Genomic DNA, 15056 nt, shown 5'->3' with positions numbered 1-15056 from the left:
ATCCAGAAAAAATAACTTGATCAATACCAAATGATTTTTTAACTAGTAAATAAAGTATTTTCTTTACACACACATTGTATATCATAGTTTTTTTTTTTTTTTGGTTTCGCAAAACATCCAAAAACAAATATGCTATAAAAGTGACAATTTTAGCAAAACGAAACCCTTATTATGAAATCATAATATTCTCAAACAGGACATTTTATTTTCGTTATTGATTGATGACATTAAAATTTGAATGACCCTATCGCATATTGAAATTTTGTGTTTACAAAAAAAAAATGATTGAGCGCTCTTTGAACTCGCTGACGGAAAAGGGCAGTGGCTTTGTTGTCCATTTGAGCGAGTTCATTTTCGGTGGCGTGATAGGAAAAGGTGGGTTCGGAGAAGTGAGAAAAGCGGTTCAAATCAGCACTCAACGTTATTGCGCATCCAAACAGATATTTTCAAGCAGAATTGAAGGTCAGAAGTTCAAAAGATACGTAAGCGAGATCGAAACAATGTTAAAATGCGATAATATGTTTTTAATCCCGTTAGTTGGATTTACTATTGAACCACCTTACACAATCATTACAGAATACATGCCTGGAGGCACATTAGACAAAGCATTACGCCCAGCATCAAAGAAAGACCCTCTTTCGCCTACACAACTCACAATGATTGCAATGGGAATTGCGAACGGCATGATGGAGTTACACGCAAATAATATTATACACAGAGACCTAAAAACAGCAAATGTCCTGTTAAATGCGAATAAATTACCAGCAATTATCGATTTTGGCATATCTCGAACAGAATCAGCGAATCACCAGCAAACAGCAGGAATTGGAACTCCCCAATACATGGCGCCTGAACTAATATCATCAACGAAGTACGACAAGAAGGTAGATGTCTATTCTTTCGCTATGATTTTATACGAAATGTCGGAATTGACGAAACCATTCAACGAATTGAGTATTACAGAGATATTTCAAAGAGTGGTCGATCGCGGTGATCGCCCCGACTTTTCTGACAGAACTCCAGAAAATTTAAGAAAATTAATCAGAAATTGTTGGGATCAGGAGCCATCGAATCGTCCTACTTTCGAAGCGATATACCAGGAGTTTTGTTCAGGCCGAGTCGCGTTTCCTGGCACCGATCCGAAGAAGATTTCGAAGTTTGTCGAACATATCAAAATTGAATCGCAGCAAAGAGGTGAGAAACAAAGGATTGAGGCAGGATCGAATGAACTAACGCACTTACTGATCAATTTCATGGAGGAAACATCACAAACTCCTGTTCTTTCCAAAGGAGAAAAAAATCAAATTTCATCTGACCCTCCTTCCACTGTTTTATCGAATTTCCAGAGTCCCCTGTTCGAGAGGTACCTCACTTACTACTCAGAGACAATCGAATCCGCTCAGTTTTTCGATTTTTACACTCCTCTTTCAAAAAATTTTTCGAAAAAAAATTTGACACCTGAAAAAATTTCATCTATTGCTAAATCATGCAATTTATTGATGAAGAGGAACTCTAATTTTGCCAAACTATTCTTAGACGCTAAGTACTTTGAGGACATCCCTCTAAAAGAAGGTTCTGTTGATGATGTTATTTCATCTTTCACAATTTTGATGACAGAGTACCCTGATATTGTCAACAACACAATAACAGCCAAGGTCACGGAACTCTGCAAGCTCAGACCAGAGAAAATGATTGTAATTATCTCATTCTTTTTGAAATGTGAGAAAAAAGGCGACATTTTCTTTATCATTCATGTTCTGATCAATATATCGGAGTTCATGTTCACGAACAACTGCGGCTATCTCTATCTGAGCCTTCTTATGAACGTTGCGACATCAAATTTGGATGTTTCACAGAAAGATGCGGAGAAAATCAAAAAGATTCTTCTGAAAATGATGGAAAGCCCAATACCAAGGACAAGAGCATGCGCATACGTCGCAATTTCGAAGTTACTCGAAGATATCCAAATTGAATATAATAAGTTGTTTTTAGATGATCTAAATAACGAAATAACGAGAGATGCATGCTTGGCATTGATCGCCAGACTGACTCCGAACCCTCCTCCCACTGATTTATACAATAATTTGCTGAATTGTTTGGAATACAGTCCGAGAAGTTGGATTTACTTCTTAAGGATTGCGGAAACAAAAATGGGATCATCATTTCTCGCGAAGAGAACAGAATGGTCCAAATTCGTTGAGAAATTGCCGACAGAAGTTTGTCGACTTTTTCTGGTTTTGCTGAGCCAAGAAAACGCAAGAGAGACAATCCTGGAACAAAATGACTGTGTGCTGAGTATTTTGTCTCATGTCCTAGACGTTCCCGGTGATGACGCATTCGACGCAATTTCAATAATTATCCCGGTTTGGACAAAAAATAAACAAAAAGTGACACAAATTTCGAATTTGAAAATTTTGCATCGATTTTTCGGTGCTGCATTGAGCGGATCGTTCAGAGCGAAGAGATGTGCACTGGCAGTGGCTGAGGCAGTAGGAAAGCTTTGTTTCACTGAAGAATTGGTCACTGTTGCGAAATCTATTGAATCTGCACTTCAAGAGAGAGAATTGGCTGGAATTGCGATACAGGTGACATCTACATTGTCTCAGTACAGTCAGTGCAAAGCTCTGTTTCATAATGAAGAACTTATTAAATTTTTCAAGAATCTTTTGTCTTATCCTGCTTATGAACATTATGCAAAGATATTCCTGTCTAATATGGAAAAGAAATAAATGTTTGTATTTATGTTTGATAGAAAATTATTTTAATTTTTTTAAAATTCATCATTATTCTAAAAATTTATGTTTAAATAATAGTATAACATAACATGATTTATTTTAAAATACAATAAAAATTCAATATATTAAATATCAGATTCAAATTCTTGAAGAGAGTGGTCTTCAACAGCTTGTTTCTGTTTGTTTGATGAGTCATGGAGGGAGCTTTCGAAGTTTGAAACAGGAATTGATCCATCAGATCTCAAATTCTCAAAGTTTCTACTTCCATAAGGAACAGAACGAAGTTCGTGGTCGAATCCAACACTTCTCACTGATTTCACTTCTTCTTGTATCAGTTTCTCTTCACTGTTTGTTATTTCATTGAGCATTGACTTATCTTTTGGCTCTGACTCAAAAACATCCTCTTGTTCATCATTCTTCTTTTTTTCTTCATTTTGATTTTCTTCTTTTTCTTTTAATTCAATTTCATCTTTCTTTTCTTCTTCTTTTTTTTCTTCATTTGATTGAAATGCATCTAAGTTTTCGTTTTTACTTTCTTCTTCTTTTGGTTTTTCTTTGTCATTATTTGAACCAAAATCATCCAAATCATCTCCATCTTTGTTTTCTTCTTTAGTTTGTTCTGTTTCATTGTTTTCTTTGTTTTGATTTTCTTCTTCATTATTAATTTCAAAATCATTTTCTTCTTTCTTTTCTTCATTGTTTAATTCGACATCATCTTTATTTTCTTCTTCATTTTGCTCTTGTTTTTCTTCTTCTTCCTCTGCGAGAAGAGATTGTCTTTCTTTTTCTTGTTCGTTGTATTCTTCAACTAAATCATCTTCAATTGCTTCTAAATTGAATTCTTGAAGATTTGGATTTGGAGAGTCATCAACAGCTTCTGGAGTGCAGTTTAAATCAACTGACATCGCATTCACACTGTTTGTTGTATAGTATGAACCTGTTGTCATTCCAACTAAATCTGCTTCATTTTTAGATGCTTCTTTCTCTTTCTCTGGAGATTCGAAATCATCTTCAAAATTGTCTTCTTTTTCTTTCTCTTCATCTTGTTTAATTTCTCTTTCTTCTGTTGGCAACAAAACGTTTTTGATTAGAGAACCAATTACAAGTGGACTTTGATCTATCTTTTCCTCTTCATCATTTGGTTTCTCTTCTTTTTGATGTTCAGAATCTTCTTTTGGAGCTTGTTCTTCTTTTACTTCTTCATTTGATTTATTTTCTTCTTCAAATGAATTGTCTTTGTTTTCTTGTTCTTTAGGTTCTTCTTCAATTGATTCTTCTTTAGGATGATTTTCTTCTTCTTTCTGTTCATCATCATCAGGTTTTTCTTCTTGTTTATTTTCAGGTTCAGCAGACAAAGCACTCTTAAACATTGAACCAAGTCCAAGTGATGGTTTTTCTTGTGTTTCTTCATTTTCTTTTTGTTCTTCTTTCGTTTCATTGTCTTCATTTGAATTTTCTGTTTTTTCTTCATTTAGAATTTCTTTTTGTTCTTCTTCTTTTGGAATTTCTTTATTTTGATTTTCTTCTTTAACTTCTTCATTTTCTGCAGAAAGATTATTCTTTAAAATGTTTCCTAGAGGGAGTAAAGGTTTTTCTTCTTCTTTTTCATCTGGTTTTTGTGATTCTTCTTCATTTTGTTGAGATTTTTCTTCAACTTTTTCACTTTCATCTTTTGCAATTTCTTTTTCTTTTTCAGATTCATTTCTTTCATTATTTTCTTTTGGTTCTTCATCAACTGATTTTTCTTCAACAGTTTCTTTCTTCTCTTCTTCTGGATTTGCTAAAGTGTTTTTGAGGATGCTTCCTAGTCCTAACAATGGTTTATTATCTTCATCTTGTTCCTTCTTTTCTTCTGTCTTGATTTCTTCTTCAAATGAATCAAAATCATTTTCTTTTTGTTCTTCTTCAGGAGATTTTTCTTCAACTATTTCTTTCTCTTTTTGCTGTTCTTCTTCATTTTGATTTGTTAATGTATCTTTTAATATGTTTCCTAATCCTAACATTGGTTTTTCTTCTGATTTGTTTTCTTCTTCATTGAAAGCATCAAATTCTTTTTCTTTTTGTGAATCTTCATTAGATTTTTCTTGAGGAATTTCTTCTTTCTTCTCTTCTTCTTCGACTGGTTTAGTTAATGTATCTTTAATTACGTTACTTAATCCTAACAATGGTTTTTCTTCTTCTTTCTTTTGTTCTTCTTCATTAAATGAATCAAACTCTTTCTCTTCTTCTTTCTCTGGTGATTCATTTTCATTCAAAGCTTTGTTTACTGAAGAAACAATTGATAACTGTGGTGGTTTTTCTTCTTCATTTTGTTTCTCTTCTTTTTCAAATGAATTTTCTTTTTCTTTACTTCTTTCTGATGCAAAATCATCTGAAATAGATTTCTCTTTCTCTGATTTTTGATTTTCTTCTTTTTCAGAGTTTTCTTTCTTTTCTTTTTCTGATTCAGATTGGTTGAATTCATCAGAGAAAGGATCTTTTTCAGAATTAGATTTCTTTTCTTCATTTTCTTGTTTTGATTCATGTTGTGAAGAATTTTCACTCTTTTTATCTGATTCTGATTTCTTTTCTTCTTCGTGTTCTGATGATTTCTTTGATTCTTTTTCTGATTCTGGTTTATTTACATCAGAATTCTTTTGTTTATCTGATAACTTCTTTTCTTCTTCTTCTTTCTTTTCTGAATCAGAAAATTCTTTGTCTGATGAATTTTCTTGTTTATCTGATGAAGAAGATTTCTTTGATTCTTTATCTGAAGAGAATTCATTCTTTTCTTTATCAAATTCAAATTTCTTTTCTTCCTCATGTTCTGATAATTTCTTTTCTTGTTTTTCAGATTCAGAAAATTCTTTTTCTTTCTCAGATGAAGAAGATTTCTTTTCTTCTTTGACTGATTTTTCTTTGCTACTTTCGCTGAATGAGTCAAAGTTCTCTTTGGATTTAGATTTCTTTGAAGAAGATGATTCAAGAAATTCATCTTTCTTTGGTTTTTCTTCTTCGTTCAAATCCTTGCTTTCATCACTACTATCAGCGAATCCATCTGATACTTCTGACTCTTCTTTCTTCTCTTGTTTTGATTCTTCCTTTTTCTCTTCTTCTTTCTCTTTCTTTCCTTCAGAATAAGTTTCACTGGGCAAAGAATCCATCTTCGCAATCTCAGCAGAAGTCATGATTCTGCTTGATGTTCTGCTTCTTCTCTGCAGGGGAATTCCACTCGATGGAGAATTCTGCGGCTGATCAATCAACAGACTTTTGGAAATCAGTGGTTTGTCGGAATTAGTCAGTTCTTCGAATCCTTTCGATGTGTTTTGGTTCTTATCAGTGAGTTTTGATATAATTAGTTCTTTTGGCTTTGTGTTTGTTTGCTTTTTCTCTTTTTCACTCTCAAAGTCATCGAATGAGTCAGTGTTGTTGTTTCCTTTCTCTAGTTTCTGTATGTCTGACTTGATGGAACTGATTAAACTCTGTTTCGGCTGTTCATTTATTTCATTTATCTGGCCAGTGAAAGAGCCGTTGAATTGAGCAGGCTTTTCCTTAAGTATACTACTCAAACTACTGTCTTCTACCTTGTTTATTGTTACTTTAACGTTATCTCCAAATAATTTTTCTTTTTTGATTGATTCCGCAGCTTTTTGGGCTTCTCCAGCATCTTGGAATCCTACAAATACGTAGTGCTTGTCATCTATCTTCTCGATACTTACTCCTGTCGCTTTCGGATATTTATTTTTAATAAGATCGGAAGTTTTCGATCGAGAAGGACGTTTTGACAATGGTCCAATGCATAGTTTCTCAGTTTCATCAAAGATATTGTCTAATATTGTTGATTGTTGCATCATTTTTTCTAAAGCTTGTGTTCTTCGTTCTAATTCGTCTTGTTTCGCTACTAATTGTGTCTGTAGGTCTAAATCCTTTAGTTCTAACTCTTTTGTCTTTAAGGTGCTTTGGCAGTCTGATAATTGCTTTGTTAATTCATGAACATCGTTTTCTGTTTGAGATCCATGGATAAAACTATCGATAAGAGAATCATCCATATTAGAGTCTTTATTAGATAATAATTCTGCAAGCATTTTGAGATTACGATGTCTCTGTACTTGAGAATTTACTCTATCTCGTAATGCGGAAATTCTTTTCGATTGTTCTTCAATCTTTTTGTTAATATCTTGATTTGATAGCGTTTTTATACGCTCTTTGATCTCTTTAATCTTTTCTTTGTTGTCTTCGCAAATTTTTTCATCTGATTTTTTAAGTTGTCGCTGCTTTGCCACGTCTTTTCGTAATACTTTCATGCTGGAATCCGAGTACATACTCTCATACGTGTTGAGTTGCGCTTGCAAAATTTTAGATTCTTTTTTAAAATTCGTTATTTCTTCAGCTTTGGATTTTTGGACAGATCTCATGGCAACATCAGTTGTTTCGTACTGTTGAGCTACTGATGCACCATAAAAATCACCATTTATTGCAGATAATTTTTGTTCTGTCCATCGCAAATTATCTTTCAGCATATCTACTTCGCTACGAAGTGATGTTATTTCGCATTGCAGCTTGTTTATCTGATTTTGAGCGACTGTTTCTTCATCTTGAGATAAAATTGACCTAGATTTAGTTCTTCTTGCAGAATTTAGCGTACTTAAATTAGATGATTGCGTTAGGCTTCTATTTTTAGACATAGATGATGCAGTTCTGAGAGGTCCTTCTTGCTGGAAAAGCCTATACGAGTAAGAAGAACTCATTCTCTGCAAAAAAAAATTTGTGGGATGTAAAGAAAAAACAAAGGTTGTAAAACTAAGATTCCCAATTCCGATTTGCTTCTAATTTTGGAGATAAGGTCATTAGATGATTCTAAAACAAATGGCTGATATTTTTTTCGAATCTGTCTGCTGTGTTTTGAGATCGTGAAAAACGCATTCAATTTTAAGTTTGAGTTTCGAAAAATTTCAAAAAAATGTTGATTTTAAAAATAAATAGCGGTGTAGAAGAATTTATGCGAATTTGAAATAGAGGATATGTTTTGGTTTTGTCAATAGAGTATATTTATATTAGTAAAACCCCTATGGAATTCGAAATTAGCTAAATTCAGTCCGGGTGGGGAAGGATCATATACAAAAAGTTTTAAAAAAAGTTTACGTGTCAGATTTAGCTTAGTGGAATAAACTGGTAAACTGAAGGAATGTAGTTCGAATACCATGGTACTAAGTTTTTTTCTTTTTCACTTAGAATCATTGGATTTTTAGTTCTAGGTCGATATTGTTAATATCTTTTCATAAAACTAGTTGCTTAATACACAATGTGCAAGCTTTTGGCAAAATCAAAACTGAGATAAAAGTTTTGGATAAGCATTATAATATTTATCATTCATCTTTTATCGGAGATAAGAGACATGTATTGCTGAGAAATTTTTACTTATTAAGTAACTATATAAATTCCAGAAAGATTTATGAGATTCTTATAAATATTGAATAACATTTGCTTATCGATGATATTTATTACTGGTTCATGATTATAAAGAATGCATGTATTTGATGTTATTAATAAATCTCTATAAAACTAAATTCTATTTCCAATAATTAGAATATAATTTTGCTTAATTTGCTAGGATAACATTCATTCTAAGTAAAAATGAACTTAATATTTAAGATATTAACAGGCATTGCATATTGAGTTATCAAAACATGAAAAAAATATTGGCAAGTGTTAAAATGCTTATCTTGTTCATATTTGTTATATGAAATGGACAAATTTAGCATGATATTACTAAGTGCCTTTGCAAAAATCGAATTAACTGAAATAATTAAAAATAATTTAAATGAAATATAGAATTTTGCATTGCTGGTGAGAAAGTATCATACTACAACATTATGTATTATAACACTCATTAGAAGCAGAGTCTTCTCCAGCGTTAATAGACAAGAATTCTCTCATTTCTCTTGAAAAATAAAACATATTCAAATTTAATTGAAAAAAAGAAAAAAGCAAAGATGTAATTATTCGAACTATGTACTTTTTATTATATTTATCATGCAATATCCATTAAGCTATCTGGAGACAGAGCTTTTCAAAATATTTTAGGTATATGATGATTTCCCCACAATTTTTGGAAAATTAATTGTTGAGTTTAAGCTATTCTTTGCATCAGATTGCTCCTATTATTATACAATATCACTTTTTATGGTAAATCTAATGCTTCGAATATTTAATTATTTATTATTTTTCGATACTTATGCTAGCATTATAAATATAGCTCATTAACCACTCAAATTTTAAAATAAAAATACATATGACATTAAACTGTTTGACTTAATCTTATAAATGAGCCAATTACTTACTGTCAGTGATTTTGAATGGGTATTGCGGCTTTAGTGTGCTATATTGAATTTTCATGGACCTAAATTGGCAAAGTCTATAATAGGGACGTTTCAGTTTGCATATAAAATATATATAGTATTTAGAACATTTTTTTGTCGAAATTTATGAAAATCAAATAAATATTTTTTTGAGATTCAGCATATAATATCAGAAGTTACATATATTATACATTAACATAAGTATATGTATGGATTTAAAAAGGTACATTCACTATTTTTGACAAAATTTTAAATTTTCATGGGGTTGTAAATCTTATAATAACTAGATGAATAAGGAATGAATCCCAGTATAATGTGCATCATTATATTAAACACTATATGTAAGGCTAATGATTCTATTAACACTTATGAAGATCTATAGTATTTGAGCAGATAAATTTGATAATTTCCAAAACTCTTATATTTCAAAATTAAAGTGTGCGAATGCATTTAAATGAGAGCAAAAAGAGATTGATGCTGTTAAAACTAGGTGTTAATTTGCAATTATTTCGCATCACAAGAACTACCCAGTAAATTCGGCTATCTTTCTTTGCAATTATTCTCCATTATACATATAATATAATGGTTAGGGTTTGAAGAAAAGTTACTAGAGAATTATTGACTTTTGAAATAATGCAGAATTTTACTTGAAGAAATCATTAATTTATGAGTTCCAAATTGCTAAGCATGACGAAGGATCATTAAATTTGCTACAATTAAATACACTTATTGCAGAATTAAGATTTTTGAAATTAAAAGTTTGAAATATTGCCTTTTTGAATAAAAATTTAAATTTTATTATATAATCATGATAATATCTTATAGAAATTAAAAGAAAATATTTTAAACCATTCAAATATTTTGAATGTCTTATCAATTTAAAATATTAAAAGATAGCTTGATTTTATCATCATTAGTTGTTATCAAAGTTTTCTTCTTTTGATGAACAACAGTAAATGATTTGTTAATTACTTGTCTTCCTTTTTCGCAGCAAAATCGAAAGTTATGATGATAATCTTGCTCTCACTTTTGAAACTCTCTGATTTACAAGTAAGCATTCCTTTGGAAAAGCAGTCCTATTCTGTTTTCAAGATATTTTAAAGCCTCCATTTCATACAATGCGCAGATCTATTCGAAATTGCAAGAACTCTCAAGAAAAATGCAGCAGCAAAGAAGATTCCATAGTTTCTAGCATCAAAAATTTACAACCTTAATACAACAGTTAAAGAGAAGCTCGAAAAGAAAATATTTAACCATAAAGCTGGAAACCATTCGATATCTACTATTGGATCTAATAAAAAGTTAATTATAACATATTTAACATGCTATTTGTTGACTTTGTTCCATTATATTACCATATATATCTTTTTGAAATCTAAAATATTTTTACGATTTTAACCATGTGTTGTTGAAACCATATATCAATCTTAGCTAAAGTATAGTTTATGAGTCTGTCACCATCTAACGTATGAATTTTCAAAAATGTCAAATATGTTCATTTTTTCTGTAGATTCAGCCATAATTTCACGTTGTTATACTATTCAACTATTATTTAATATTTTTATCGATTTAAATATATGATGAGATGCTTAGTTCTCCTGGAAATCGATTTTTAATCGCAATTTTAACTTTCCAAAAAAATTCAAAAATAAAAATCCCTCTCAATTTTCTAAGTTTTATAACTCGCCAAATCTCTAGCCAAATTTTTTTGGCCCGTATAAATATTGTTAGGCACTATATAGGGATGCTATTTATCCTATTTTCATCCCATTTTACTGTTATCGCCTAGTGAATGTACCTTTGGATTTCACAACTTTACCCCTTAAAATTTCGCTTAGGAAGGGAAAAGGAAAAAAATAATAACAAAAACTAGAATCGAACTTGATAGGGATGTTATCCAGCTGAGCTATAATCTATTCAAATATTTCTATAAAAGAGAATTTAAGATTGCTAAACCCCGCCAATTTTCTAATTCATGCAATTCTCCTCAAATGATATGGATAAATTTATTTCATTTAACTACAGGAATATAAATATTAAATAAAAATCAAGAATGTAATTTTGATTTTTAACCCACGAAAATTACCTTATATTTTTTATTTTGATTTAGCGTTTAAATTAGATTTTATTAATATTTATTATAATTTTGGCTTCCCAAAATCACTTTTAGGAAATTTTTCAAAAATCTCACTCAAACTTAATATTCTAACTTATCACTATTTGTATAAAAGAAATTTTAGATTTATCTTTAAAAATATTATTTTGGACAACTTTGTCACGTTTTGAGCTATCCGACCACCCATTATCTGATGCTTCTATAAGCGCCCTGGCTGAATGGTCATTCTAAATATTTTAAAATAGGCCAAAAATATCGACCTCAAAAATTTAATGTGGCCACTCAAAGTTAAAATACCCATTCAAAATCACTGACAGTATTATCTTGTATTAATTGTGTAATATATACAAAATTTCAGACTAAATTTAACTTTTAATTTCTTAGTCACGCTCATGTTTATGAGTGCTCCTGTAAATTGACTCTAAACTATTCGATTTTAATAGGAATTATATAATTTTGAAATTCTTTTACTTTAATATTCTTTATTTATATATTAGATATTAATTTACTTAATATTGGCTATTTTTATTTCCCAAGCTTTTCAAAATTTGCCATGTAAAGTTTAACGTACTTTTTCCTCATTTTACGAATTGCTATCAACAAAGCTTTCCTCATTAGAAAAACATAGTATAATGTTTTTACAAACCATAATTTAGTGCGCCTATCTTCCAAAATTCAAAACAATTGCTGAATCTGTTAATTCCTGATTCAATTAACACCGAAATCAAGATTAATCAACTTGAATCAACTTTATTTTCATTTACTAAGGCAAACTGACTTTACTGACATTACAAGCTATACTAATTATCTATTCAAACGGAAATTACAAATCGTTTTGAAAAATTGTACAGACAGATTTGCAAACCCATCGAACCACTTTACCAGCTTCAGGATACGCATATACCCTCCAAAATAAAAGCGAATCGGAATTGCCAATTTTTAATTAAAATCTAACTAAGCTTAATTTGAATAAAAACATTTACTATATATGATAATGAAGCATCTTATATCGAAATGAGTTCATAACTCCATTTTTTACTTTAACGCAATTTAATTCTTTCCATTAAGTAGAACTATATATCTAACCATATCCATAAGATACTTTATGAAGTGTTAAACACTTCTCTCGTTTGCATGTTCCTCACCTGGAGGGAGACTCCAAACTTGCTCGATCAGGATTCCTCCAGGGGGTCCAAATTTTTTTAAGGTTAAGAGTTTTACAACCTTTGAAAAAACAAAGTCTTCTTCAAATCGAAATTTCATTTATTTTTGAAGTAAAGATAAAAAACTCGAGTAAGTTGAATTTGAACTACCGATGTCCCCATTTTATTTTTGTTAACCCCAAACTAAAGAGGAAAAATGATTCCTTTTTTGGAAAAAATGAAAGAAGGCTATCCAACACAATGTTTTAAATAAATAGATGCTTTTACTATATTAACATATACCTTGCACATAACCCTACATGTTTGCTATTGTACAATGGAACAATCAACATACCAACATCATAATTCCTCGATTTTGGTTTTATACTAAAATCCTTTTCCTAAAAAGTGACAAACATTTAAGGATGGCTCTGAATAAAGGAGATATGACTCTTGCTCCAAAGGATTCAATCATCTTTAACTTCCTTAACAGTGATAATGAGAAAAAGCCATCAGGCCTTGGCGCTAAACCTACACCAAAACCAAATACATTGTCAAAAGTACCTGTAACTCAAGCGGCACCTAAACAAAAACAAGATACAAAAGAAGAAAAAAGTCACTCAATTAGAATTCCTGATTTTGAAGAAATCAAATTATCAGGAATCGATTTTTCAAAATTCCAAGCAGAAAAGAAAGACACAGTCTCCAAATAAGTTTTAATTCTATCAACAAAAATCCTTTACACCTGTTATTTTTATAAAATAGAGAATAAAATAATTTTATGTTAAAATTCAATCATTTACACTATAAATAGATATGATATTATGTCGTTTAATATAAAGGATATCGAAAAAAATACAAATTTGATTAATATCGTAGTAAATCTACATATATTTTACTCTTCTTCGTTTCTATCTGGCTTCTTCTCAGGTGTAACCTTGATGAGGTCATCGATTCTGAGAATTGTGATGGCGGCTTCTGTAGCGAACTGGATTGACTTTACCTTAGACATACCTGGTTCGATGACGCCGTCCTTCATTCCGTCGCGGATCTTTCCGTTGACTAAGTCGAGTGCAGCGAAGCACTTCTCTCCCTTCTGCTGTGCGTCGTAGTGAACAGCGCGGAGTTTGGCGACCAAGTCGATTGAATCGAGTGCAGCGTTGTTTGCGAGGATCTTTGGAATGACAAGGAGTGCTTCGCCAAACTTGAGCATGGCGACCTGTTCCTTGCCTTCGTAGTCCTTGGCAATCTGTGAGAGGTAGACAGAAAGGGCAGCTTCGACAGCGCCACCGCCAGCAACGATGTGCTTTGACTCGATGACTCTCTTGACGGCGAATAAGGCATCGCGAAGAGAACGGTTGGCTTCTTCGAGTGTGAATGTGTTTGGACCGCGGAGGACAATAGAAGCAGAGTTCTCCTTGGCGCATCCTCTGAAGATTGTCATCTGGTTGTCCCCGACTGGAACCTGTTCGATGAGTTCTGCTTCACCGAGCCATGCTGGATCGAATGTTTCGCCACCATCTTCGCTGATGAGCTGTGAAACAACGGTAGCACCTGTAGATCTGGCAAGATGAGCAATTTCTGCATCGGAAACGTGGCGAATACCGATGGCACCGGCCTTGACGAGTGGCTTGAGTGATGCCTCATCGATTGTCTTTGATGTAACAATGACATTTGCTCCGGCCTTGAGAATTGCCTGAACAGCGCGTTCTGCGGCGTTGACTTCCTCCTGCTGGATGGCTTCGAGCTTGGAGGCGTCGTGGAGGCGGAACTGGATGCCCATTGGAAGACGTGTTCTCTGGAGACCGAAATCTAAGACGGCGACTTTGACCTTCTCAAGGCGGCGTGGGAATGCTTCTGTAGCGCGTGTTGCGTTGAGAGCGACGCCGGCTGTAACGATTGTGGATTCTGGGAGGGATTTGCCGAGGGACTTTACGATGTTGACACGGTTTGTTGGGCACTTGCCAGCTGGTGTCTTGACAGCAAGGCATGCGTCAACAACCATGTTGCCGAAGAAATCGGAGTAAGCGTTGAGAATCTTTGAGTTCATGGATGTCTTAGCGACTTTCAAGAGAATTTCGCGATCAAGGTTGTCATTGGAGACTGCGCAGCTCTTCTTGAGGAAAGCGATTGCCTTCTTAGCGGCGGCACGATAGCCAGTAATAATTGTGTTTGCGTGGACTTTCTTGTTGATTAAATCTTGGCCAAGACGTAAGAGTTCGGCAGCAAGAAGAACAACTGTTGTTGTGCCATCACCGACTTCACGATCTTGAAGTTCAGAAAGTTGGATGAGAACTTTGCCAGCTGGATGCTGAACATCAAGGTGGTTGAGAATGGTAGCACCATCGTTTGTGATTGTGACTTCACCAATATCATCGACAAGCATCTTGTCGAGACCGATTGGGCCTAATGAGGAGCGAACGACGTTAGCAACAGCCATGGCAGCACGAACGTTCTGAACGCGAACGTTTTCGCCTTGCTGGCGTTGACCATCAATCTTAAGAGAGCCTGGAGTGACTGGAAGCATTTTGAGTGGCCAGGGGAAATCAAAATAACCGCTTTTACCCCACAATTTGAGAGCCGTTTACTATTACAAATAATATCAACATTTACTAATTGATCCATGCCAATTATAGACTAAATTGCTTATTTTAATAATGAGATTTAAAAAACATTTAATTTTTCAGAATGTTTTTAACCTAATTTCGAATTATTCATGCATCTC

The 15056-nt window shown here is 32.8% G+C and overlaps 4 protein-coding genes across 4 annotated transcripts, besides 1 other annotated feature; 2 read left to right on the top strand and 2 right to left on the bottom strand.

Moving 5' to 3' along the window:
* Positions 1 to 275: 275 nt before the first annotated feature.
* Positions 276 to 2772, top strand: TVAGG3_0000790 (protein kinase protein; the record flags this gene model as incomplete). Its single annotated transcript, XM_001322894.1, has 1 exon — positions 282 to 2729. One exon carries the CDS (start codon positions 282 to 284, stop codon positions 2727 to 2729), a length of 2448 nt encoding a protein of 815 aa, XP_001322929.1.
* Positions 2773 to 2860: 88 nt separating this feature from the next.
* TVAGG3_0000780 (uncharacterized protein) lies at positions 2861 to 7462 on the bottom strand (the record flags this gene model as incomplete). The annotated part of the gene is made up of 1 exon (XM_001322893.1): positions 2861 to 7462. One exon carries the CDS (start codon positions 7460 to 7462, stop codon positions 2861 to 2863), a length of 4602 nt encoding a protein of 1533 aa, XP_001322928.1.
* A 1828-nt stretch (positions 7463 to 9290) lies between these two features.
* Positions 9291 to 10876: a mobile genetic element.
* Positions 10877 to 12756: 1880 nt separating this feature from the next.
* On the top strand, positions 12757 to 13044 carry TVAGG3_0000760 (uncharacterized protein; the record flags this gene model as incomplete). The annotated part of the gene is made up of 1 exon (XM_001322892.2): positions 12757 to 13044. One exon carries the CDS (start codon positions 12757 to 12759, stop codon positions 13042 to 13044), a length of 288 nt encoding a protein of 95 aa, XP_001322927.2.
* A 116-nt stretch (positions 13045 to 13160) lies between these two features.
* Positions 13161 to 14864, bottom strand: TVAGG3_0000750 (chaperonin subunit alpha1 CCTalpha; the record flags this gene model as incomplete). Its single annotated transcript, XM_001322891.2, has 1 exon — positions 13227 to 14858. The coding sequence occupies one exon, from the start codon at positions 14856 to 14858 to the stop codon at positions 13227 to 13229; it is 1632 nt and encodes a 543-aa protein (XP_001322926.1).
* Between the last annotated feature and the right edge of the window lie 192 nt (positions 14865 to 15056).

The sequence above is a fragment of the Trichomonas vaginalis genome, chromosome IV (assembly GCF_026262505.1).
Source record: "Trichomonas vaginalis G3 chromosome IV, whole genome shotgun sequence".
Taxonomy (NCBI): domain Eukaryota; phylum Parabasalia; order Trichomonadida; family Trichomonadidae; genus Trichomonas; species Trichomonas vaginalis.
Note: the sequence above shows the minus strand (reverse complement) of the source record. Positions and strands in the feature narration are given on the sequence as shown.